Here is a 23,425-nt window from a genome sequence, read left to right as displayed (position 1 = left end):
TGCCACGCATCTTGAGCCAGATCTGCAGCTAGTCTGAACTGCATCTCTGCCAAATGCAGCAGAGAGGAGCGAATCTCTTGCAGCTGAGGACCTGTCCCTCTGGCAAGGCAATTTTGATCTGTCTTGAAAAGCTGGCAACATGGTACTTCGTCAGAGTTGCTACCCTGACCGCAGCTGGTGGCCAAACTGAGTGGAAAAGACACAGGGGAGGGATTTCAGTGTCCAGCAGAAAACACCTAAGGTTGTTCAGCAAATAGTATTGGTAAGTTGGATGGTCATTCTGTGATGACACGAGGATCTTCCTTGAACCGAAAGGACAGACTAGACCTAGGAGCTCTTCCTATTGTAAAGCCTGTGGGGCTACTGCATGAGCTGAAATATTATCTGGGAGCTATAGCAGAGCCATTAATCTCCTGTGTCAGCCTGTCGCTTAAGAGAGCTGGGGACCTATAATCTCTTCTCAAAGTAACAGCATGCAAAGTGCCTGCAAGCACGCAAGCAGTAAGCATTCAAACCACGTGTCATCTTCTTGCAGCAAGCGTGAGGGTTATTGCTGTGAGAGAGTTTTGAACAATGATTAACTGGTTGCTGGAGGCATTTACTACAGTGCTACCTGCTCCTCTTCTTGTTCTTTGGCTGCTGAGGAAACCGCTTGCTTTCGGGTTTCCCTCCCACCCCGGGTTTAGAGGGACGTGAGTTTGCTCAATTATTAAAATACCTAAATAAAGGCTTTGGATTTGCATCCAGTAGAAGTCATCATAAAACAGCTGTTTAACAATTGTTATCACATAGTTACCATCCTGTAGAGAAAAGGAGGGAATATATATACCAGTACACAGAAGCTGTTGGAAAGTGCTGAATTTTTAATAGCCTAGAGATCGTACACAAGGTGGTAGCTAAAAAAAACCCCAAACAACAAAGAGCTAGTAGAGCTACTGAAATGCCTTTTCGTGGTTCGTTATAAACGTGGCTTCACTGGCATGGAAGCATTTCCTGAAAGTGCTGCTGTATGGGAAATTTTCAGCTTTACAGGTAAAAGAATTAGAAACAAATATAATCATATTAATTTATTGCTGTTATTGTATATTAAACTTTTCTGAGGAATAACGCTGTTTTTTTTTTCTAAGGCAGTTTTAGAAATGAGAGAGGAAAGCAGAAGCCCTGTAGATACAATGCAGTGAATCTCCTGCTGTAAAATCTTGCTTTCCATCACAAAAGGAGTTTACTCTTGGTCATTGTTGTCTTTTTTCTGCCCCTGTTTGACAAAGGAAGAAGGTTTTAAATAAATCAAGGAGCTGAGAATTGTGAAGCCCACCTTGTAGACTTGGATCCACAATACCTGTCCCGTGGGGTAACAGGACAGACACTCTGAGGGAAAGCACCTATATTCAATTCACCTATATCCAAACTCCAGCACCAGGAAACGATGCCTGATAACAAAACTTGGCCATTATATCTATTAACAGAACTGGGAATTATGGCCAGCTACTGTGATGTTTCAAAATGGGATGCATCCCATCAGAGAGCCAGGAGAAGCCTCTGGCAGTCCATGGCAGTTCCTGCTCCTGCCAGTGGTGCTGCTGAGCAAAACTTCCAGAATGCATGGGGAGCCCCCCTGGGATTTAAAAAAAGAAAAAAGATTTTACACAGTCAGGAGTTACGTGAATAGAAAATCCGATGCAATGGCAAAATAGCCCTTTGTGTAATTATTAATTATACTCCACGGTTTGAAATATAAGCATGTCTTTTCCTGTGCCAAAGTATTATTCTGAAAAATATATTCTATATAAAGCCTTAATCCCCAGAACGTTTCATATTCAGCTAAAGCCTGTGTTTGCCTTTTACAGGTTCTTAACCAGCGTGACCTACTCTCTTCCATTTGCTCTGATGGCTGCCTGGGTGCTGTTTATAGCTGATTTTGTTAAAACACTTGTTCAAGAGAAAGATCTGAGGCTTTATGAGGTACGGTAAAACTTTCTGGGGCATGTAAAATTATAAACAGAATTTCCTTATTAGTGGGTAGTGTGTCTCATGTACAATATTAAATGGAGCAAAACAAGCATTAAGGAAAATAATATCCCAAATACCTGTTGTTTGACCTGCAGCATGAGAATTCTGACATTGTAACCGAGCTCAGAACCACAGAAAAGCAGGGCATTTACCCTTCAAGTGGTGAGAATATTGCTTTGCAGTTGTACGCACTGGAAACACGGGGACCTCCGAAGTTACAAGTTTCCTAAAGATGTAGAGCTCTCTAAAAATTGACTTTGAGTCATACCTGCTGGGGACAAAGACATGAAAAGTGACTTATTTCCTATCTCAAAGTTATTATACTTAATATTTCAGAAGGTGCTACATATTACATGACCTTCTCTGAAATGAAGTTCTTCAGGTTGCCTATTGGAAAAGAAATGACATTGAGAGGTAGGGAATTTACAAAATTAATGCAGTGAACACAGTCAACAGAGATGAGCAGCAAAAAACTTTTGTAAAACTAAGCTTCAGCAAGCAACAAAAGCCCGAGTGGATTTGTTTTTTATCCAATACCATGGAAACATACACTGATTCACCAAAAACGTTTCCAAGAAAGGGCACTGTGTGAACTGTGATGAGATGGAAAATGAGTGAACCCCAGTGACTTCCTGCCAGCCCCTTACTCTAGTTTGGGGAACCCAGCTCAACGTCCCTAAGAACCAGGCTGCCAGTGATCTTTTAAAGTGTGTATTACTGTACAGCAAGTCACCAGGACCTGTAGTTTCTTTTGGATTTTTATCAGTACAATAAATTGTATATGATACAAGTCTTCTGGACTTGCTCATCAGCTACTATAAATTAATACTGCTTCCTTATAACCGTGGTAATTTAGCTGTTATTTGCTATCTGGGTATCATGTTAAAAATGGTTTGGTTTCAAAGAGCTTTTACACTCAAGCTGCTGGATCAATTAGCATTATTTTCAAAAGATAATGAAAATACTTTGGAAAAGTTACAAATCTAAATCCTGAAGTTGCTTTGGAGCTTATGGGCTGTGACGCTTCATACTTGCAGTTCCTGTCTGTGCTGTTCTTTTGCAATAGGCTGCTTCACAAACCTAGGCCATTCCAGAAATGTGAGCGCGTGGGGTTCTGCCCTGTTACCGACATGCAGTATGCCAGAGTATGAAAGAGCGTGGGCTGGTTTCATGCCCTGTCTGAAACTGAAAAAAGAAACAGTTCAGTGTCAGCAGAAAACACTTGTCATTTGTAATTCTTTTTTTTCCCCTTTCTCTCTGTAGTACATGAAAATGATGGGTGTTAATGCCAGCAGCCATTTCATCGCCTGGTTCATAGAGTGTGCCATCTTCCTGCTGATTACTGTCACCTTCCTCATCACTGTTCTAAAAGTGGGTGACATCCTTCCCAAAACAAACACAGCGCTCCTGTTCCTGTACCTTATGGACTACAGCCTGTCCATCATAGCCATGAGCTACTTCATCAGTGTTTTCTTCAATAACACCAACATCGCGGCCTTAGTTGGCAGTCTCGTGTACATCCTCACCTTCTTCCCATTCATCGTGTTGCTTGTCATTGAGAATCATTTGAGCTTCTCTGTGAAGAGTGTACTGGTGAGTTCTGCTTTTCAATGAGAGGGACCATGTGTGTGGAAGCAGACACTCACCTTCAATAAACTTCAGCTCTTACTATAGCTTGCGTCACAGATACACGCGGGTTGGGTGTCTCTAAATTCCATCAGTGGGTGTTGACAGGTATGACAGCATGGCAGGAGAGTTGGCCACGGCCTGTTTGAGGGAGACCTGGAATTAGTTGTGGCTTATGGCTGAAAGCAATACTTGTGGAATTTTAATGAGTTCCCACCTGCCAACTGAATCAGAGTAGCTTGGGCCAGGTACTTTGCCCTTTCGGATTGCAAAGCAGAAGCACCGTAAAAAACCAGGCCATCTCAGTAACGAGTTTAGGTAGCAGGGGCGTGAAGGAGGGCTGGCTGTGCTCGTCCTTTAGCTTCATGGATCTCAAATGCCTAGCCATGGAAATAGATATAAAGCCTTGTTTCTTATCAGGGGCAGCAATATGTAGGTATTAGGTTCAAGAAGTCTGCCTATATTTCAAAAGCCTAAAATAAGGCCCTGTATGAGAGGTAAAGTCGGGTCCTGGGTGTAGAAACAAAAGGCAGGCAGGCTTGAAGAAGACATTACAGCCCACCACCAGAAGTGTTACTGATCATAAGCCTGGACCAGTGACTGTTAGAAAAAGAAACCCACTAATTTTTCTGGCTACTGGACCAAGCCAGTGAGGTATCTGATAGTTTACTGACTTTATTTCTCTTTAGGACTAATTCATAAGTTCTTTCTTTTCACATTTTTTTTATTCTGCAGAGTCTGTTGTCTCCAACTGCGTTCAGTTATGCCAGTCAATACATTGCTCGATATGAGGCACAGGGCATAGGTATGTTTATTATAGACAAAACAAGGCTTCAAGCTCCCATGATTGTGACATTTCATTAACTAAACCGGATTCTGATCATATTTCTAAATTCTTTCTGCAGGTCTGCAGTGGGACAACATGTATAAGTCCCCCATGATTGGAGACAACACTTCCTTTGGCTGGATGTGCTGGCTCATTCTGATAGACTCTTTCATTTACTTCCTCCTGGGATGGTATATAAGGAACGTTTTCCCAGGTAAGGACAGAAAGCATTGAGGCTGGAGCTGTATCTCTTTCGGAAAACAGTGAATATAACGCTGGCCAATTGCATGGGTCAGGCAGGCAGGCAGACAGTCTGCACACACAGGATACTTCTGTGAAAGTATGTGGTGGATGTCTGAGAGTATTAATGAAACTGAGAGAAAGCAGAACAGGGGAGAATGAGGGTTCCTCTGCTTTTCACGAGTGGGTGAGTCTCCTGAAGAAGCTGAAGCCAAGGACACAGGAGGATATGTCTGCAGTCTGCTCAGTGAAAATGAGAACAGAGCAAGTTAGCCTGCATTTGTCACTGAGTGATTTTGCATTGTGTTACTTACATCATTTGATTTCAAAAAGTAATTCCTGCCTTGGGCAAGAGCCAGTACATTTGTCTTTTGCTTTTCTTCCCCACCTAATGAAGCAGTCCGCTGGCATAGGGAAATCTACCCAGTGGAAAATGTAAAGTACTCCTGCCCTCCAGCTATGAAGTTACTCGGAATAACAAATTAGTGAATGAATGCTTCCTGTTGTGTCAGTGGGGTGAATTCTCTACCAAGTATCAGGAGTACATGAGCACATCGGGAGGGGAGACATCTCTGTGGAGTTTTCTTTTTTTTCCACTTTGAGTGCACCCCAGTAGTGATACTTCCTCAGAAACTGATACCTGAGTGAGATTCCTCTTCTCCTTACAGGTAGATATGGCATGGCTGCTCCCTGGTATTTCCCCTTGCTTCCATCTTACTGGCTTGAATACAACAGTTACCTCCCTTTCTGGAATGAGAAACATGGAGGCCTTCTCTTCACCAAGCTGCTGTTAAGGAAAGAAGCCACCTTCATCAATAAGATATGTATGTGAATGCTAGATGGGGTAGGGATACTAACAATGTTTTAGGTAAACAAAGCCAAATTTGTTAAGGGGCACCAACCACACTCAAAAAGAACATTTCTGTACTGGTCCTTATTTTGTAGCACAAGAAAAATTGAAAGCTGTTACTTACCTGAATGGAGATGTGGCTTTTGGATTAAACTTGTTCTTCCTATTGGGTGTGGAAATCCAGTACTGATGCTCACATACATTGTGTATGATGTAGCTGGGCAGTTACCTTAGATGTGTGTATCTCACTCTGCAGTGCTCTGTGTAGAAATACTCTTTTGTCTGTGCAAGCATATACAGGTTTCCACTTGGTGAAAAGGATGGGTGCTTCTTTGTTCAAATACTCTTTTGTCTGTGCAAGCATATACAGATTTCCACTTGGCGAAAAGGATGGGTGCTTCTTTGTTTGTCTCTTTAAATATTTAGCCTGTAAAATACTGTGAGATCACACATAAAAGCTTGCTGATTCTACCTAACTGAAAATAACTCAGTACTTTTGCTGTATGTCCTCTAATTATCTGCGCTTGCTTAGTATAAATTAAGTTAGGTGCTCCAAAACCTCTAAATATGAGACCTTTTCAAAAGTGATTAATGCTTATTGTCAGCAGTTATTAGAAGCTGCAGAAGCAAAAGGGAGAAATCCCAGAGAGCTCAAAATGATACAGATCCTGTGAAATGTTCTCTACATTCCTAGCCGAAAGGCACCTACTTTTGCTGCATTTTGTATTTAAAAGCCCTGCTTGTCTCTGAGGTGAAAAATGTGACACAAACACCTGCTGCAGTGATGTAACTATTCTCTGCCCCTTCCCTTTGGCATCAAAGGTGCTCCCCCGCCTCACCTGGAACCAGAGCCCACTGATCTTACCTTGGGAGTCTCCCTCCATGGCATAACAAAGGTTTATGGATCCAAAGCTGCAGTGGACAACCTCAGCCTCAACTTCTATGAAGGGAATATCACTTCCCTGCTGGGACATAATGGAGCTGGGAAAACTACAACCATGTGCGTATCCTTTAAAGCTGCTTTTTTTTATTATTATTATTATTACACTGTGGGGCATGATTGGGTGAACAAGAGAACAGGTGGGGCTGTGCAGTTTTGGGAGAGTGAATAAGACACTTTATTAGGCCAAATCTCTCTCGTAGTTTTATCTTGCTCATGGGTGACCTCAGCAGTCCCTTCATCTATTAGAATTAAAGGTTCTTTGCTGCTTAGGAACATGCTTTTTAATCTGGTAGGACAGCTGTAATGCACAGCACAGCAGCCATTCTAGCGTTTTGTTCCCTGACACTTTGGTGCCTGGGGTTAGGTTATTCTGAAAGCTGTGGGTAGCTTGTGCATGCACTAAAGCCTATGTGGTATGAGCCAGAAAGCTTAATAAAGGTATACTTATGCTCTACAAACTCATGTGCTGGCTGGTCTGGAATGGCAGTGGATTAATACATTGGCCTTTCAGCCCTTCCAGCCTTGCCATTTATAAATTATTATTTGAGTTGTTAGATAACAGCACTAAAACAGACCTGTAGAACTTGATTTCTCCACTGATATATATGTGCATCACTCTGAAAGCAACATTAAGCTGATAAATAGAAGCTAAAACCAGTAAGACAGATGTATGCTTCATCTCAGCTTATTATTAATTCATCTCGTATCCTGGTTGCAAAGAGTAGGCAAAGGTGCTATGCAGAAAAGTATAATAGCTTCTTGAAACTTACTGCAGGCTTCAAACCCTGAGTAATGTCACAAGTTACTTCTTTCCTTTCTAATGATGGTTAAAAGTCCCAGGAGAGAGAATAGCTCTGGGAAGGTCTAAGACACCATCTTCTCCTTTTAGTCCCTGCAGGATAGCACCAAAAATGACCTGTAATGTGCAAGCAGTTATTCTGAGCAGAGGGGTTTGACTCAGGTCTGTTTGGTATTGCTAGGTAGGTAATTACCTGCTTGAACTAGATGAAAGTGCTGCCCACTGCGAGGGGTCTTGTCTGGAAGTCCCCACTCATTTCTCGTTAATGGCAGTGCAGTTAGGTTCCCATGCTCTCATGTGGTAAGTAAGATGAAGATGTGGTTTTTCATCTCTTTTGTGGTTAGCAGTATGAAGCTGTCTGGAAATGGCAGACAAACCTCAAAGAATGAAGAGTAACTGCATTATATGAATTCCCAGTGATTAAACTGGAAGTCAGGGGCATTTATGAGTATTGATGTATGGGACAGGCAATGGTCTGACTTAGGGAGAGGAGGGCTGAAGGAAATAAAATGACATGTGAAAACTAGCCAGAGTTCAGTGTGTGAGCTTGGTACTTGCCCTCACATTCCCGCAGAGGGGTACGAGGATGTCCCTTGATGACTGTTGGCCACTGCTTTGCCAAAGCATGTTCAGACAGCAGAAGCAGCAGTGGCGAGTGGTCTCTGGCTGGAAGAAGTGTGATGGTAATGTAAGAAAACTTTGAAGGTGATGATAGGTACAGAACCATGTGAAAAAAGATTGCCCATGGCTTTCTCCTTTTCCTAATGTCCTTTTCAATTTATTTTTCCCTCGTAGATCTATTTTGACTGGATTGTTTCCTACATCATCAGGTACTATCTTTGTGTATGGCAAAGATACCAGAACCGACCAGGAAGTTATCAGGAAGAACATGGGCGTGTGTATGCAGCACAATGTGCTCTTTAACTACCTCACCACAAAGGAACACCTGCTGCTCTATGGGTACATCAAAGTCCCTCACTGGAGTAAAGAAGAGCTCTACCAAGAAGTAAAGAGGTATAAAAATAGGAAAGTAGGAGAAGGCAGAGAGGGCTACCAAAATAACTGTGTGGTAGTGCCATTGCCACTGCAAAGCTCAAAAAACGGTTCTGAGGACTGTTGCAGATCCAGCGCAGAGTTTGAACAATGCCTCAGTCTGACTAGAGGAGTGTATTGGTACCTGTGGCTGTAAGGAAGCAACATCTCTCTCTGGGGGTTTACAAGCTTCTCTGGCAATTCTTTGGAGGTGAATTTATATAGACCTAAGGGCATTGTCCTTGCTGCTTTACAGTTTCCCCCAGAAAGAGGTTTAATCAACCAGTCAGAAGGATGATGTCTGCTTTATTGGTTCTGCGGAGAAGTGAAGCAGCCAGAACATCCCAGGGAATTTGGTTCTTGGTGTTCTCAGTTGATGAGGTTGAGCCTTTAACCTTGACTTGTGAGATGGAAACTTTGAAAACATCCTAAAAAACGGTTTGAAATTTAAATCCCAGTGAATCATCTCCCTGCACTGTGACCATTCAGTAGAGCAGTCCATACTTGAACAGTTTTTCATTTGCAGTTATGGTTTTTTCAGATATTTTCAGATTCTCTGCTTTTAAAAGATGCCTGAAGTACAACCTTTGGGATTGTTTTTTCTTTGTTTTCAAGGACTTTGAAGGAAACTGGACTGTACAGCCATCGTCACAAGCTAGCTGGCTCCCTGTCTGGGGGGATGAAAAGAAAGTTATCTATAGCTATCGCTCTCCTGGGTGGATCAAGGGTGGTGATACTAGACGAACCAACCACAGGGGTGGATCCATGCTCTCGGAGAAGTATTTGGGAGATTATCTCCAAGAATAAAAAAGGTACCGTTTTGAGGCGAGATGCTGCCCAGTAGCAAAGGCGATTCATGTCACTTTTGCAAATATTGTGGCTTTGAACTCTGGGATTTGGAGAGAGAACAAATTATGAGAGGCTGGGATTTTGCAGGCTGTCTGGGTACATCTGGGTTGGTTTCTCTAAATTCAAAATGTCATTTGAAACGTCACTTTACCGTAATACACAGTTTACCATACAGGAACATTCAGCTTCTCTCTAATGTTGCCTAATTCACTAATAATTACCAAAAAAGCACTATCGATTTTCACCCGATACTCTGTGTCCCCTCATTCAGCATAGCTCTTTCTCCTGCAGTTATGTGTGTTTATTCTGTGGGGGCTGACATCAGCTTTGTGTTTTCCAGGCAGAACCATCATTCTCTCAACACATCACTTGGATGAAGCAGAAGTTCTGAGTGACCGAATAGCCTTCCTAGAGCATGGAGGGCTTAAATGTTGTGGTTCACCGTTCTACCTCAAGGAAACGTTCGGTGATGGATACCACCTGACACTCACCAAAAAGAAGGTTTCTGCCTGAGTTGGTCCTAAATTTTCAGCATCGTGGGTGGGAAACTGAGTCAGTTGTGTGACAGGAAAGAAAGAGGCACTATCATAGTGTACCAATATGAAGTGTGCTGCAGAAGGTTCATCTCGGTCTTAGATGTCTGCAGGGGAATGCTTGTTCCAGCATAATTTCACTTTCATGGAATAACTTCTTTATGCGACCAGTTTATACCCAGGTGAAAGTGGGATGTGTTTTGAGTTGAAACCCTTGGTTTTGGCCACACAGGGTCAGGAATATGCCTGACTGTTTCCTTGGCTTGCCAGTAAGATCTCAGCCACTGAGATATGTGGTTACACTGCACTCTGCTTCCTGGCTGAATCTGCCTGTCCCATGCTGGAATTCACATGCTTTTTAATAATCAAGTTTCCTTCAGAGAGACAGCTTATATGGAGAGTTCCCCAAAACACCGGAGTCTTAGCTTCAGCCCCTCCACACAAAGCGTCACAGCTCTAGTGGACACAGCAGAGGTCTGAACTTGAGCCTCCTGTATCCCAGGTGCACGACACAGTCCTTTTTATCCTGCCCTCCCCCCTGGGCCTTAGCTCCCTTTTGTGTCCCATGAGCACAGTCACCGCAGCCAGCCCTGCTGGGGGCAGAGGCAGAGATTCACCTGTTTGCAAGCCTGCATGGAGCTGAGCTGAGCTCTCTGCAGCTTCATCTCTGAGGGGGGCCATCAAGGCTTGTTCAGGGATGCAGGCACTTACTGCTGTATCAGCAGGAGCTGAGTGACAGATCCAAGGACAGTAGTGATATCAAAGAACTACTGAGGATCTGGATGTGAGCACACTTATTTTCTCTGAGAGATACTAAGAGAACATGTGGTCTCCAATTCCCTCGAAGCAGAGGGAGGGGCAGCAGAGGCACCGGACCAGCCTCTGTGGCCCTCGTAGAATGTCCGTGCCCTGCTTTCTTAAATAACAGCAACGTCTGCTTGAGGGTTAAAGGCAAGGCTGAGTGCAGAGTGTGTTTTCTGGATGTCAAGGGTTAGGGCTGGGCCGGCCACTAGATGCAAGACAGATTCTCTCTATTAACCTTCTCTCTTCCCAATGGAGAGGAGAAAGGGAATAAGGGAGAGAGACTTACTGGTTGGAAAACTGAAACTGCTTTAACGAGAATAATAATAATAAAATGAAATGTATACAATACCAATACTGAACCCAACCCCCCTTGATGGCAACCATGTCACCACTGATTCTATGGGCAGACACTGGGGAAGGCCCAGACTGGACTCAGTGGCACACGGGAAACAGATGCAGGAGCTCGATTCCAGAGCTGGATTCAGGAATGCATGGATTGGGATCAAAGGCAGAATGGTCAGAGCCCTCCTCGGACACTGGCCATTGGAGAGAACTTGACCCTTGTGATCCCTCAGCTTTATGCTGAATATGTCGTCTATGGGATGGGACACCTTGTTGGTCAGTGTAGGGTCACCTGTCCTGTCCGCTCCTCCCCGCAGGTGCGGCCTCTCACTTGCTGCACCCCAATGTGGGACACAGGATTTAGCAGTGACCTTGGTCTGCACAGCATCAGCAAGAGCCTTTCTGCATCCCAGACCCTGGCAGTGACTGTAACTATCAAGCACTGTCACTTCTCGAAGCAGACGCTGTCTGCAAAAATATGCTGTTAACTTCAGAAAGTGCCACCACTGAGCAGAGACTGAGCTGAAAGTCACTGTTTGAGAATGTGTTGTGGCTGATCTGACTGTGTGATCTGACCAGATCTGTGACATACACCGACCAGAATTAGTGCTGTTCTAACTCAAACCAGGACATTGATGTTCGGAGCAATAAAGCAGATGGGAAGAGTCCATCTAAGGCAAAATGTTCTGCTTGCAAGAGGGGGGAGCTCTGCTCTTAATAGAATTTATTTCAGTGCTCTTGGTAGCCCCAGCACACAGAATAGAGTGCAGGTACCATAAGAGACCAGCCCCTCTTCCAAACTGCTGGCAGTATAGATAGATAAAGAAAATGAAAGAAGACCCATGTACAAGCCCTGTTTTCTGTGGGAAGAAGAGTGTATTTGTGCTGGCAACCAAGTTCAGGTGTCAGCTCTCTTGCAGCTAGGCTTTTGCTCTGTTGTACTACAAACCCTCTAGCTGGTGCAAAGTGGTTTATTCAGCCCAATCCCAGTATCCCTGTAGACAAAGGGAGGCCAGCAAGGTCTTGCATGGACCATGATGGGCACAGTGTCACACCTCCCTCTTCAAGGGCCAGAAACCCACTTTCATCTCCTTTTGATACTTATTTTGAAGTGTTGCATACCTGGACTGATATCACCTACTGGTTATGTGCTGGGACAGGATTTGGGCAGTATGAAGTTTGGCCTCACAGCCCTCTTGGTGACCACAGTGTTTTCTTCCCTTTTCAGAACATGATAGAGGAGTGTGACACCTCAGCAGTGACTTCCTTGATCCAGTCCCACCTCCCAGAGGCTTATCTCAAGGAGGACATAGGTGGAGAGCTGGTGTACGTGCTTCCCCCCTTCAAGTCCACAGTCTCAGGGGCCTACCAGGCGCTTCTCAGAGCCCTCGATACCAGCCTGAGTGATCTCCACCTTGGCTGCTATGGGATTTCAAACACAACTGTGGAAGAGGTATGAGCTCAGGAACCGCTCGATTTGATGCCATGTGTTGGAGATGAGCTTCACAGCACTGTGTAGCTCTGCTTTCTGGTCTAGGCAGAGGCATGTTTTGGATGTGAGAGCTGCAGGCAGGGGAAGAAGTGGTTTGGTTGTTCACTGTGTTACACTTAGGAACATGTGAGTGCGTAGATGTATTCATAAATCTATATTCTAATGCACAAAGTGTACCAGTGCCTCTCCCTGCTAACAGCGTTCTGGCATTTCACCCAGAAAACGAGATACTGCAGATAGAGTAAGGAGAGAGGACAATAATGGGTTTCTCTTTGAACTATTCTCCTGGTCTCCACGAATCTGGGTTTGTCTACAGATGCCCTCAGCAGGGATGGAGTTAGCAAACCATCTGAAGGATGAGCTTCAGCATGGAAGCTGTGCTGTACAAGTAAGGCACCAAGTGCACCCTGGAGTAACACGGGTGCCTTCCTGCCCGTGGGAAATCTCCGGTCAAATAAATACAAACATTTAGCTGCATCAGAAGCAAAACAGTAAATGACAAGCAGTGATGATCTGTGTCTTGCAGAAGGGAGGGAGGGAGGGAGATTGTTACCTTTCTGCTCAGAAATTCTTGCTTGCTTTTAAGGCATTTTCCTAAGGCAGCAAGAATGAGTTACACAGCAAGTACCATGTGCAGCTCAGGTGCCGCGATTGTGCACTCTCCCAGCATGGGAGACAACCCAGCCAGGGTTGACAGCGGCTAGAGGGGGAAATATCCCAGGGAAACAGCCCTCCTTGTTTCTTCACTGATGCCATGTAGGGAGAGTTGTCTGTGCACTGCTCTCTGAGTGGGTGTGAAGGGAGGAGAGCTACGTGGGGCCGGAGCTGAAATGCAGCTTCATTTACACCCACTCAGTAGTCACATAGCAGGTGCTGTTAAGACAAGGTAAGTCCAGGGGGCAGCTGCTAAGGTTTAAGTTTGGACTGCTGCAGCAGGAGAGAGACAGGAGGTGACAAGGAGCTGGAAAAACAAGTTTATGCTGAGAAAAAGTGAATTTCCTTCGCAGAGCACAAAGGCAACAGAAGAAGGACTGTAATTCACAATTGCTGCACCGACCACAGCTGCAGAATAGGAGAGTGGATTCTAATTATTGTTTTGGTAAATGGAGTCATTTGGACCAATTTTCCTTCATATTTTCTTGCTCCATAGGTGTTCCTCAATCTGACAAAAGAGCTAGTGAAGAAGAACCAACAAGAAGATGCTGAACTGCCCCAACAGCTGCCTGGAGTCAGTGATCAAATTGGCAGTGATGAAATGTCTATGAGCACAGATACCTTCACAGAAAGAGATGGTACTAAATTACCCCCAGGTTTTATTCCAGATTTGTCACAGATGCAAACAGTGACAGATGGATTGATTTGAGCTCCCCGTCTTCTTTCTTTGTTGAAAACCGCAGCTCAAATGGGAAAACCGAACCAGGAATCACAAAACCAATAAATCACTAGAAGTACAGCGCTCAGCAGTTGTTTAGATCCACCGGTTTGGAATAGTCTGAATCACCAAATAAATTACAGAGGGGTTTTGTTTGCATCTGCCTTCCTTTAAATTGATCCAGGTTTTAATCAAATCAAATACAGTGTGTGGGAGAAAGAGCAAATGTGTACCTCTGAAAGTAATTGCTGTAATTGATGTAGAGGATTATTTCTACATAACTAGTAGAATTGGAGAGAAACTTTGTGGAAACCACTGTGCAAAAGCAGCAGGCCTTCTGCTGTGCCCCAGCCGTTGCAGTATGGTAAAACAGCTCAAAGAGCCAGACAGTGGGATAAATTCAAGTTCAGAAGAAAAATCAAGCTTCACCAATATCTCTGAGGGTTTGAGAGCTGCAAAAGGTGGCCCGGCCCAAAAATGAACAACTACCTGGTTGAAATGCTTTCTCAGAGTAGAAGCATTTTTCTTTTTTTGTACTTATAAATACACTACAGTTAAGGAGGTATCCCAGGGACATGGCAGAGGTATTTTCATACTCGGTTCTCTAAGCTGACCTGCTCTGTAAATGTTACTGTAAACAGTAATTTGTATGTGTAAAGGACTGGTTTGTGAGCACTGAGTGTAATGAGAGCACTGAAAAGGATTTGCTTCTTGTTGTGTTATATAGGTTAATATTTCATAAAGAGGAATAGGTTGCACATGATTTGGCTCTGCTTTTAGTGTACCACAAGTTTGTCCCTGCAAAAGATCAGCAGGTTTATGTGCCCTGTTTTCCTATTTCAGGATTAATTCTTTTATTGATTTGTCTGAGGACCAGCTTTCTAAATGATGAAAATTTTCAGTTTGCCAATATAAAAGAATAATATGACTCCCCATGTAAGCTGCAGCTGGGTAGGTAGGATGTAGATAACTTGCTGCATCTGCACACCTGTGTTCCTTTTGGAAGATTTCAAAATGAATTCACTACATGTACAGATTTGAAATTAAACAAAAAATCTGGTGTTGCTTGAGCTTATGACTCAAGAGCTAAAATCTGAGCCTTGTCCCAAACCTGACCCTTGTGTATATTCCAACTTTGTATGATTTGCCATCTGTAAAGGACTGCAGGAAGCTAAATACACTCCCAGCATTCTACAGGCATCAATTCCCTGCATTTCACAAATACTGATCCCTGACAAAATGCATTTTTCTTCTGTACCCAGATCAGCTCCTGATCAGATCAAAAAGCCTGCAGGGTTTGCCATTGCTGCTTAAGAAGACATCAGCTTTGTTCGTTAAGAGATTCCACCATACCCGTCGGGATGTCAGAGGCTTCATTGCTCAGGTCATCCTCCCGGTTCTCTTTGTGACGGCTGCGATGGGACTTGGGACGCTGAGAACAAAGGAAACAGACTATCCCGAGCTGCTGCTTTCCCCCTCTCTCTACGGCACATCCGACCAGGCAGACTTCTTCGGGTGAGTGCCATCCTTAAACCCATTTGTTTACAAAGAACCAGTTTTAACCATCGGGATTATTTCTAAGCACATCCAGTGGAAAAGCATTGTGCAGATAACCTGTAGCTATGTTATCTGTGTAGTTGTGTTACACAGATGTGGAAATCCTGTTCTTACGGGTCCTTTGAGGCAGATGGCTTGGCTCAGGCCAGCAATCAGAAAGCTTTAGAAAAAACACCTCTTAGCTGGAATTAACTGCAAAATGTGTGAGGAATATTCTTCATGTTTTCCATTGGAGTCTTCCAGCCCTGTGACAGCCATACTGTTGCGTAGGTTTTTTCTTAATATATATATTCTCTTCCCCCGATGTGTAATGGAGGCCCCTACATGAGTTGTCTCCAACATTACCACTCTGGGATCAAATTCTCTCAACCTTATGAACTGTCTGCATTGCCCTCCTCTCTGTCAGTACAGGACATGCTTTCCTGTCCAGGCTCCACTAATCCAAGGCACATAGTCAATTTGAAGGGCATGTGCCTTTTCAGTGTGTTTAAGATATCACCACTGAATTATTTCATTGTGCTTAAAAATCCAATTACCAAAATGATTATAATTTGTGTCCTGCTGATTTCATGATGTGTACTTCTGTCTTTCTCCAGGGGTTCTCACTTTAAGTCAGAAATATAAAATATAAAATTTAGCTCTAAAGCAAGCATGTCTGCTCTTAGGTGTTCTTTCCCATGACTGCTCATGCCTTTCTGCTGCAGTCCTACATGGCGCATGTCTGAGTGCTCTGTTCTCTGTTCTCTGCTCCTGCTGATGGATCATTGCTAGAGAGGTGGGTCAGAAGCGAGAAGCATCTTTTTGAATGCCCAAAACCAAATCGCAGATGAGAAAGCTGGTTGAGACAAGACTGGAAGTAGCGCCTGAAAACTGCAGTAGATGCTTTTTCCCCGGAAACAGAATCTTGATTGTCCAAAAGTTCATCAGTATCTTGCTTAGATCCAGAGGCAGCAAATCACTGGAGCAGCTGTGCAGCTCTAAGCTATGAGCTCTCCTTCCTTCTACAGCTGCATGACTGTCCTTGTGTACTGCATCTGCTTCAGTGATTTGCAGGGCTAGCACCACAAATAATCATTTGTTTGACATTTTAAACAAATCCTGTTTCATTCAGACACAGTCTTCCTCTGCTCAGTGGAAGTACCTTGAACATTTTACCATTTTCTTTTTTCTTTGTTAAATCTTAGGAATTTTAATGAAACCACCAATGCTTTGGTCACTTCGATGCTTGCTTTCCCTGGAACAGATAACACATGCATGAATGAAAGCAATTCGTAAGTAGTTCTTGGTTTTCTTCCATTTAAATTCTGAATCTGCAAGAGAATTGACATAACACTACTAGCCATCAGACTTTAATAACCTCCTTTGATTGTCTACAGAATTGTCGTACATTGGTGCCACATACAAGAAAAAAACATATGTCCTGACTCTCTTCAGATGGACCTGCAGACTCTTTCAGCTCGTTAGGAGATGTCTAACTGCCGTTCTGCAGGCAGGAGTGGGCTTGTGCTGCTCACAGACTTGCACTGGTGGAATGCAAGTGGGTTCTGAGCAGGGTGCTGTGTAGTCATGACTGGTGTGAAGCAGACCTCAGCCCTGCTGAGAGGCTATGTAGCTCCCATGCAGCTTGGAGTGAAGGCTTGCATCTGCCAGCACAGAACTGCAGATATTCTTGAAGGCAGGAAACTATACTGTGCTTTAAGGCTGAGAATGGGACTTCCACACAGTCCCAAGACATTGACACTGGTGTTCGTTGCTGACCTCAAGAAGTATTTACCACCACAAGTGGACTCCTTTGTTACTATGAGTAGTAAGGAAGCAGCTTTGGTAGTGGCAGGATGCCAGGATAAGAGCAAGCTCTTCTCGTATCTGGGAAGTAGTCCTTGCCTCCCCAGTAATCCCAATTACATCACCAAGCCCACCCAGAGATTTCTCAGCATAGCTTTTGTTACCTGTATCTAAAAGCTGTGCCATAAAGACTGGTTTTTTTCAGGCTCTGCAGATAAATTTCAAGGAATTAGTGGTAAAATCCAGGGCAGGCTTGCATGCTCATGCATGCCACATATCATCTGAAGGCAAATATTTCTACTGAGTATTTACAGTGATAGCCTAGTCAATACTGTCCATGGCAGGACTTCCCAGTTATTGCAGTGACAGTAGCCCTTATTTCTGCCCTGTAAGATGGTTTTGGCCTTTGCCAAACTCCTTACACTGTCTGCAGTGGGAATGAGACGGTGTCTGGATTTCTTCTAATGGGCTGAATGAATTCAGGCACAGAGAGCAGTAGTGAGGGCTCTCTGCCAAGACACACTGAAGGCAGCAGGAGGATGGGTATTCCTTGAAGCACCCACTGCTGACAAGAAGGTCTGCTTTTCTGCTATAGCTACTTCCTGTCATCCTTGCTGTCATTAAACAAGACAGCAATTAGCATCATTTGCACACCTGAGCAGAGAGAATCTCAGAGGAAAATGTGCTTGTTTTCAGGCAGTGTTTAACGGAGGACATGCTTGGCCCGTGGATTAGTAGTGGAAACCAGAGAACTAAGTATTCTGCCTGCAACTGCACCCATGGAATCCAGGTAGTTTGAATAAACCCAAAACTGAGGGGGTTTGGGTGGATATTTTGGCAGCCTTGTAGGTTGGGAGAGGTTTTGTGGGCATATGTGACACTAAGGGGAACTCACTGTTCAAATTCCTCCTGTCTCTTTCTGGCCTTGTGGACTTTGTGCACGGGATAACCACAGACAGTCTGCGCCAGTCTTGGGACAGGAAAGGAAACAGCATCCTCAGAATATTTGCATGTTAATATATCTGCCTTGCTCCCTGTGGTGGGAAAAGGTCTAACAGTGTTTTTGAATGTTGTATGATTGTCCCATTTAGCAGAGGTGAACATGTATTCAAGAGGAAAATTGCATTTTATACAAGCATTCTCATTATATGAAAGCACAGCTATTATTGCTGCTTGCTCTTCAGAATTTAACTTCATGCAAAGTCTAGATCCATCTGTTTTTCCTCTGCTCTGTATTACAAATGGTGATGATTAATAACATTAGTTATTTGCATTACGGTGGTACCTGCAGAACCAGATATGGACACTGCTGAGCTTTGTGTCCCCGTGTACATGGGGAAAAGGCATATTCTGCCCCAAGGGTGTTAAAATTTTACAACCCTGTTTGAAGCCAAGCTCTCCTCCCTCCAGTGCTGTTCACCTCTCTTCAGCTTTTTTTGCAGTAGGAAACGAGACTCACAGCACAGCAGGACACCTTTTGTAAGATAAAGCATGTACTTAGTAGACTGTTCCTAGTCATTCCTTAAAATGCAGCTATTTTGTGCATTTTTCTAGATATACACTTAATTTCACATCATTAAAAGTATTGTCGTCATTTCTCCAGTAAGTCAGGATAACGTTCAAAGCTGATTCTCACCTCTAGCAGGCACAGGCAGGTACTCTTCAGCATGAAGGAAGCTATTTTGTGTATTCTGATGCAAAGCTGTGAACAGATACACGATGGGGGAAGCCAGGGCTTTTGTTGTGGAGGAGCTGAAAGAAGCAGCCAGCCAGGTGTCTGGTGGGACACTTCAACCTTACGAAACAGACAATGTGACTTTGACCCTCAGCGTGTTCAATTATATATTCCGGACTAATCCAAGGTTTCTCTGAAGCTCGGGAAAATATTCCCAGTGACTGACAGTAAAGCAAAAATGTAGAGCATAGCTACTGTGAAATGCAAGATGAGAGTTTGAGGCCACCGTGGAGTTTCCTGCTCCGTGACTTGTTTCGCCCTCTGCAGTTGTCTGTGCAGTCACTCTGGCGCTCTGTTAAGTAGGATCAGCCTTAATTCAGCAAAAATCTTCCTCTGTAGCATGCAGCATATTTCAAGGTCTCACTGATGTCAGTAGAACTGAAGTGTAGGTTTAAGCAAAGGCGGTTTTCAAGCAGCTAAGTATGTTCAGGACAGGATGCAGTGCCATACGCCTTTGTGCCCTGATTTGTGGATCAGCAACTTCTGTAGGAATCAGTCCCAGGACCAGAATGTTGCCACTGCCCGCTCAGTCTTGTCCTGACACGCCTGCTTGTGGTTAAAACGCAGACACTAACATTTTTGTTCGTTTGTCTCTGCTCAGACATGTCCACAGACGAACTACACTCCCCCTCACAGAAGGATCTTCTCCACACGGACACTTTATAACCTTACAGGGCACAATGTGGAGACCTACATTCTGGCAACTACCAAAGACTTCCTGCAGAAACGGTACAGCATAGATCCCCTGTCCTTCTCCTCTGAACTGCACTGGGAGCAGCTCTTATGAGTATCATATACACTCTGCTTGAAGAGGCCACAGTGCAGTAGGGGTTTAGAAGGGCCTGTCTCCTGATGGTCTCTGTGAATCTGGTGAAAGGAGGTAAAATGTCCTGCAATCATGGAGTTAAAGGTTTGTGCAATTGCTGTGCTTGATCATAGCAGAGATAGCCTAGGGATAACCTGTCAATCACTTGATACATTGATGGCTGGATCTGCAGACAAGCCTTTGACTGACTCAGAAATGCTTAAAAAGAGGAAAATCTGACACAGCCTGTCACGAAGTAAACCCTGGGGAGAGACTTTCCTCCAAGTTTGATTGTCGAAGAGTCTCAGTGTGTGCTTCACTTAAACAAGTGCATCCATTCCAGCGAAATCAGAGGCTGAACATTTCCTTGCACCATGGGACTGTTAGAGCTATTAGTGTGTCTGGACTCTACAACACAGCTGCACAGCATGTCTTGGGGCAAAAATAGCCTGCCATCAAGGTTGTCAAGGAATACGTTCATCTGCCTTTGATTTAAACGGAGCTGCTTGTCTTCTGGTTAAGAAGGCTGTAGCCAAGAGGGTTAGGAGTCCACACGGCTCCAATATGTTTCTCAAATGGAAGATTTTAGCACAGTTTTGTGATAGCGCTGCCAAGTTTCTGTTTCCCTTTTTTTCCCCCAGATAAGGGCTCCTGCAGCAGTGTTGGCTTGGCCACACACTATCTACTGGAATAAGTTCTTTAAGTTGAGCAAGGATTAACTGGAGTAACAGTGCCATGCTAACATGCACCACCAAGGATGTTAAAGCTTTTGAATGAAGGTGGCAATGCATTTCCCTCTGCTTCTCCCTTCAGGTATGGTGGCTGGAGCTTCGGGCTGCCTTTGACAAAAGATCTCCAGTTCGATATCAGGCCGGTGCCCCCCAACAGAACTTTGACTAAGGTATTTAAGCTCCATCTGCTCATCCATGCGTGGGAAGTGTGGGACCCAAGTGAAGTGATGTCAAGTGCAGGGATATTTCAGAAAAGCTAAACCCTCTGAGATCTGCAGCTTGGCATGGAGAGATGACTTGCAGTTCCGTTCCTTTTCTTTTCCCATTCATTCTTCCTGATTTGTCTGACTTCTCTTGCTAGCAGGAGACAATTTTTCTGCTGTCATAATTTTATTATCCAGAGGTGAAAAGATCAATTAGTAGCACCTTTATCTCATGAGAGAAGGTATGTACCTTAACTAGGGCTGGCTGGTGCATTCTGATATATCCGTTTCTCAGTTTCTGCTCAGTGAAAATGTAACACATCAGCCTTAAAAGGCTGAAATGTGATTGAACCTAACTGAAACATGGTGGTGATCCAATTGCTGTAACTCTATACGGCCTGGTCTCTCTGGAAAGGTGATGAGAGCATATCAGAGAAAAGACTGTTGAGGTTCAAAGATGATGGCAATATTTACTCTGCAAAGACAGAAGTAAGCCACTTTTACAACCTTTTTTCAGCAGCAAATGTGCAATATGGATAAAGGGGTTGTATGCTCTGAGATTTACTGTGTTGTGACGCAGCACAGCCCAATGGGTAGAGCCACAGGAGACCCCATCTTCTTGTCCACACTCTGCCGCTGGACTGCTGAGTAAGTTTAGACAAATGGCTTTGTGACTCAGTTCCATGAGGCCCCCATGTAAAATGGTGGTAATGATACTTATTCCTGTTGTTCCTAATTTGATCCAAAGCCTAGTGATGACAAGAGCTAGAAGCGTTTGTTGCACCAGGAGCCTTTGTTGTATTGCATTTTACATACACATAATGATACTTATTCCTGTTGTTCCTAATTTGATCCAAAGCCTAGTGATGACAAGAGCTAGAAGCGTTTGTTGCACCAGGAGCCTTTGTTGTATTGCATTTTACATACACAGAGTTAAACAAGTCCCTCACTACATCCTTGGACAGGAAGGTTACCTTCTTGAAGTATCTGTGATGGCATTCCTTGCTTCTGGGATAAAAACTTGCATGCTGGGAGCTCAGTTCTGTTGTCAAAAATAGATATCCAGCCTTTGCAATGCAGTAAGGTACCGCCCTGTGCCCCCACCTGCCTATCTGAGAGGGTGTCCTCCTACAGGTCACCATCAGATCTGCCAGTCCTGCTCTTTCCACGATGCAAATTTGCTTTCTCACAAATCACTTTTTCTTCGTCCCAGATGCATGAAGTAGCTCCATGCAGTAGCTTTCCTTTCTTGTAGAAATGTTCACCCGTGACAAGATCCTGTGATCTCACTGCAAAACGAAGCTACCAGGAGTGTGTTCCTGCAGGAGCAGTGCTGTTTTCAGAGGTGGCTCCAATAAAAGGGAATCACAGGGTTTTTCTCACTAACACTCAGAGCTCACGTAATGAATTTGTGGATGTTTCCATCCCTCCAGTCTCAGAGGTTCATCTTAGGTCTGTAAGCTATAGCTATTTGCTTATCACGTCAGGTTTAATACTTGGAAACCCTGATAGTGTTGGAAGCAGGGCAGACTCCTGCCCCTGCTCTGTTAGGGCAAGGAGAGTGAAATCACTGAGCACACAAGACGTGGGATGCTGTGGGCTTTATTTGAGCCTCTAACCTTAATAGCCTAAGCTCTCTGTCCTTCGGTAGTTAACTTACATGTCCAACCTCGATGCTGTGGGTTGTGCCTAAAGAAGGTGATGGTAAATCCCCCAAAGTGCATGCCCTGTGATCTGATTTTTCCCCTCAGTCCTCAGGGTTTACCATAGCATAGATAAGAAAAGTTACTGTGAGGAGAGAAGGGCTGTTGCTGAACGAGAAGGTGGCAATGGCTATTTTTTGCCCTAAAGCAACTTTTTTTCTCTGTGGCTTTCAAGGGGTATTAGACATTTGACTGCTGAGCCTTCTTTGGGAAGTCCCTGCTGCTGGAGTTCCAGACCTGAGCAACTTATTACAGAGAAACCAAGTTTCTGTACACTTTATTTCACATATCCCGCTGGTGCACTTTCTTCTCTCCCAGAAGGCAAATGAAGCTGGTGGGACTGCTTGTACTGGAAGTGAAATGTGCTCTTATACTCATTCGGTACTTGATGTGGTTTAATCATTGGACTTTAACTTGCAGTGCTTATGACTTCAGATAACAACCATGAAAGCAGAACAACCCAAAACGTTATCAGTAATAATTTCTCTCCTAAATTGTTCCAATTTCTCCGTTGTGTGCAGGTGTGGTACAATCCCGAAGGTTATCACAGCCTTCCAGCCTATCTCAACAGCTTGAACAACTTCATTCTGCGAGCTAACTTGCCAGAAAATGAGACTTCCAGATATGGTAAGTCCCCCTTTACATGAGGAGATAATTTCTCCCCTTTTGGGGGGGATATCCTGGTTCTGTTGAAACTGATGACAGCACTTACCTTCACTTCAGTGAGGCCATTTCTTTATTCCCAATTATGCAATTCCTTTAAAAATGAAATTGAAAAACATGAATAAATCACATATTTCATTTGTCTTAGATTCAGGGGGGCTGGACATGGAGGATCCCAGCTCATACGCAAAACACTTCCTTCATCCAAAAAACTCCGATGGTTGCTATTTGATATATTACCTCTCATCTTGGAACCGAAAGCTGTCTCTTGATAGGTGCCGATTAGTTATGGGGCCACTTTAGGTCATCTCTGGGGGTGGTTTAGATTACTACATTTTCATATGTCACCCGTCTGCGGAGAGCAGCTCGGGATGTGTGGGTATGTTTGTGTTTGAATGAGAATGAAACAGAGGGAGATTAAGTGAGAAACATAATTTTCAGCTATATTTTTCCTCTGACACATGACACGCACAGATCCCGGGGAGTGTTAGTAGCCCATCTGGGGTTATCGGTTCTCCTAGCTTC

At 44.0% G+C, this 23,425-nt stretch overlaps 1 protein-coding gene across 1 annotated transcript in view; it reads left to right on the top strand.

Annotated features, from left to right (window-relative positions):
• The window catches only part of ABCA12 (ATP-binding cassette, sub-family A (ABC1), member 12), a 54,605-nt gene that overhangs the window by 15,062 nt on the left and 16,118 nt on the right, over positions 1–23,425 (top strand). The window contains exons 15-31 of the mRNA XM_010139609.1: positions 1,848–1,962; positions 3,274–3,603; positions 4,372–4,441; positions 4,542–4,676; positions 5,371–5,526; positions 6,375–6,552; positions 8,090–8,308; positions 8,942–9,138; positions 9,516–9,676; positions 12,083–12,307; positions 13,497–13,638; positions 14,981–15,233; positions 16,460–16,546; positions 17,757–17,850; positions 19,397–19,524; positions 20,414–20,501; positions 22,759–22,864. Of these exons, the coding sequence (XP_010137911.1) occupies positions 1,848–1,962; positions 3,274–3,603; positions 4,372–4,441; positions 4,542–4,676; positions 5,371–5,526; positions 6,375–6,552; positions 8,090–8,308; positions 8,942–9,138; positions 9,516–9,676; positions 12,083–12,307; positions 13,497–13,638; positions 14,981–15,233; positions 16,460–16,546; positions 17,757–17,850; positions 19,397–19,524; positions 20,414–20,501; positions 22,759–22,864 (2,684 nt within the window). The remainder of the gene's footprint in view (positions 1–1,847; positions 1,963–3,273; positions 3,604–4,371; positions 4,442–4,541; positions 4,677–5,370; positions 5,527–6,374; positions 6,553–8,089; positions 8,309–8,941; positions 9,139–9,515; positions 9,677–12,082; positions 12,308–13,496; positions 13,639–14,980; positions 15,234–16,459; positions 16,547–17,756; positions 17,851–19,396; positions 19,525–20,413; positions 20,502–22,758; positions 22,865–23,425) is intronic.

This window comes from Buceros rhinoceros, unplaced genomic scaffold (assembly GCF_000710305.1).
Source record: "Buceros rhinoceros silvestris isolate BGI_N320 unplaced genomic scaffold, ASM71030v1 scaffold937, whole genome shotgun sequence".
Classification (NCBI taxonomy): domain Eukaryota; kingdom Metazoa; phylum Chordata; class Aves; order Bucerotiformes; family Bucerotidae; genus Buceros; species Buceros rhinoceros.
This window is presented reverse-complemented; position numbering and strand designations above follow the sequence as displayed.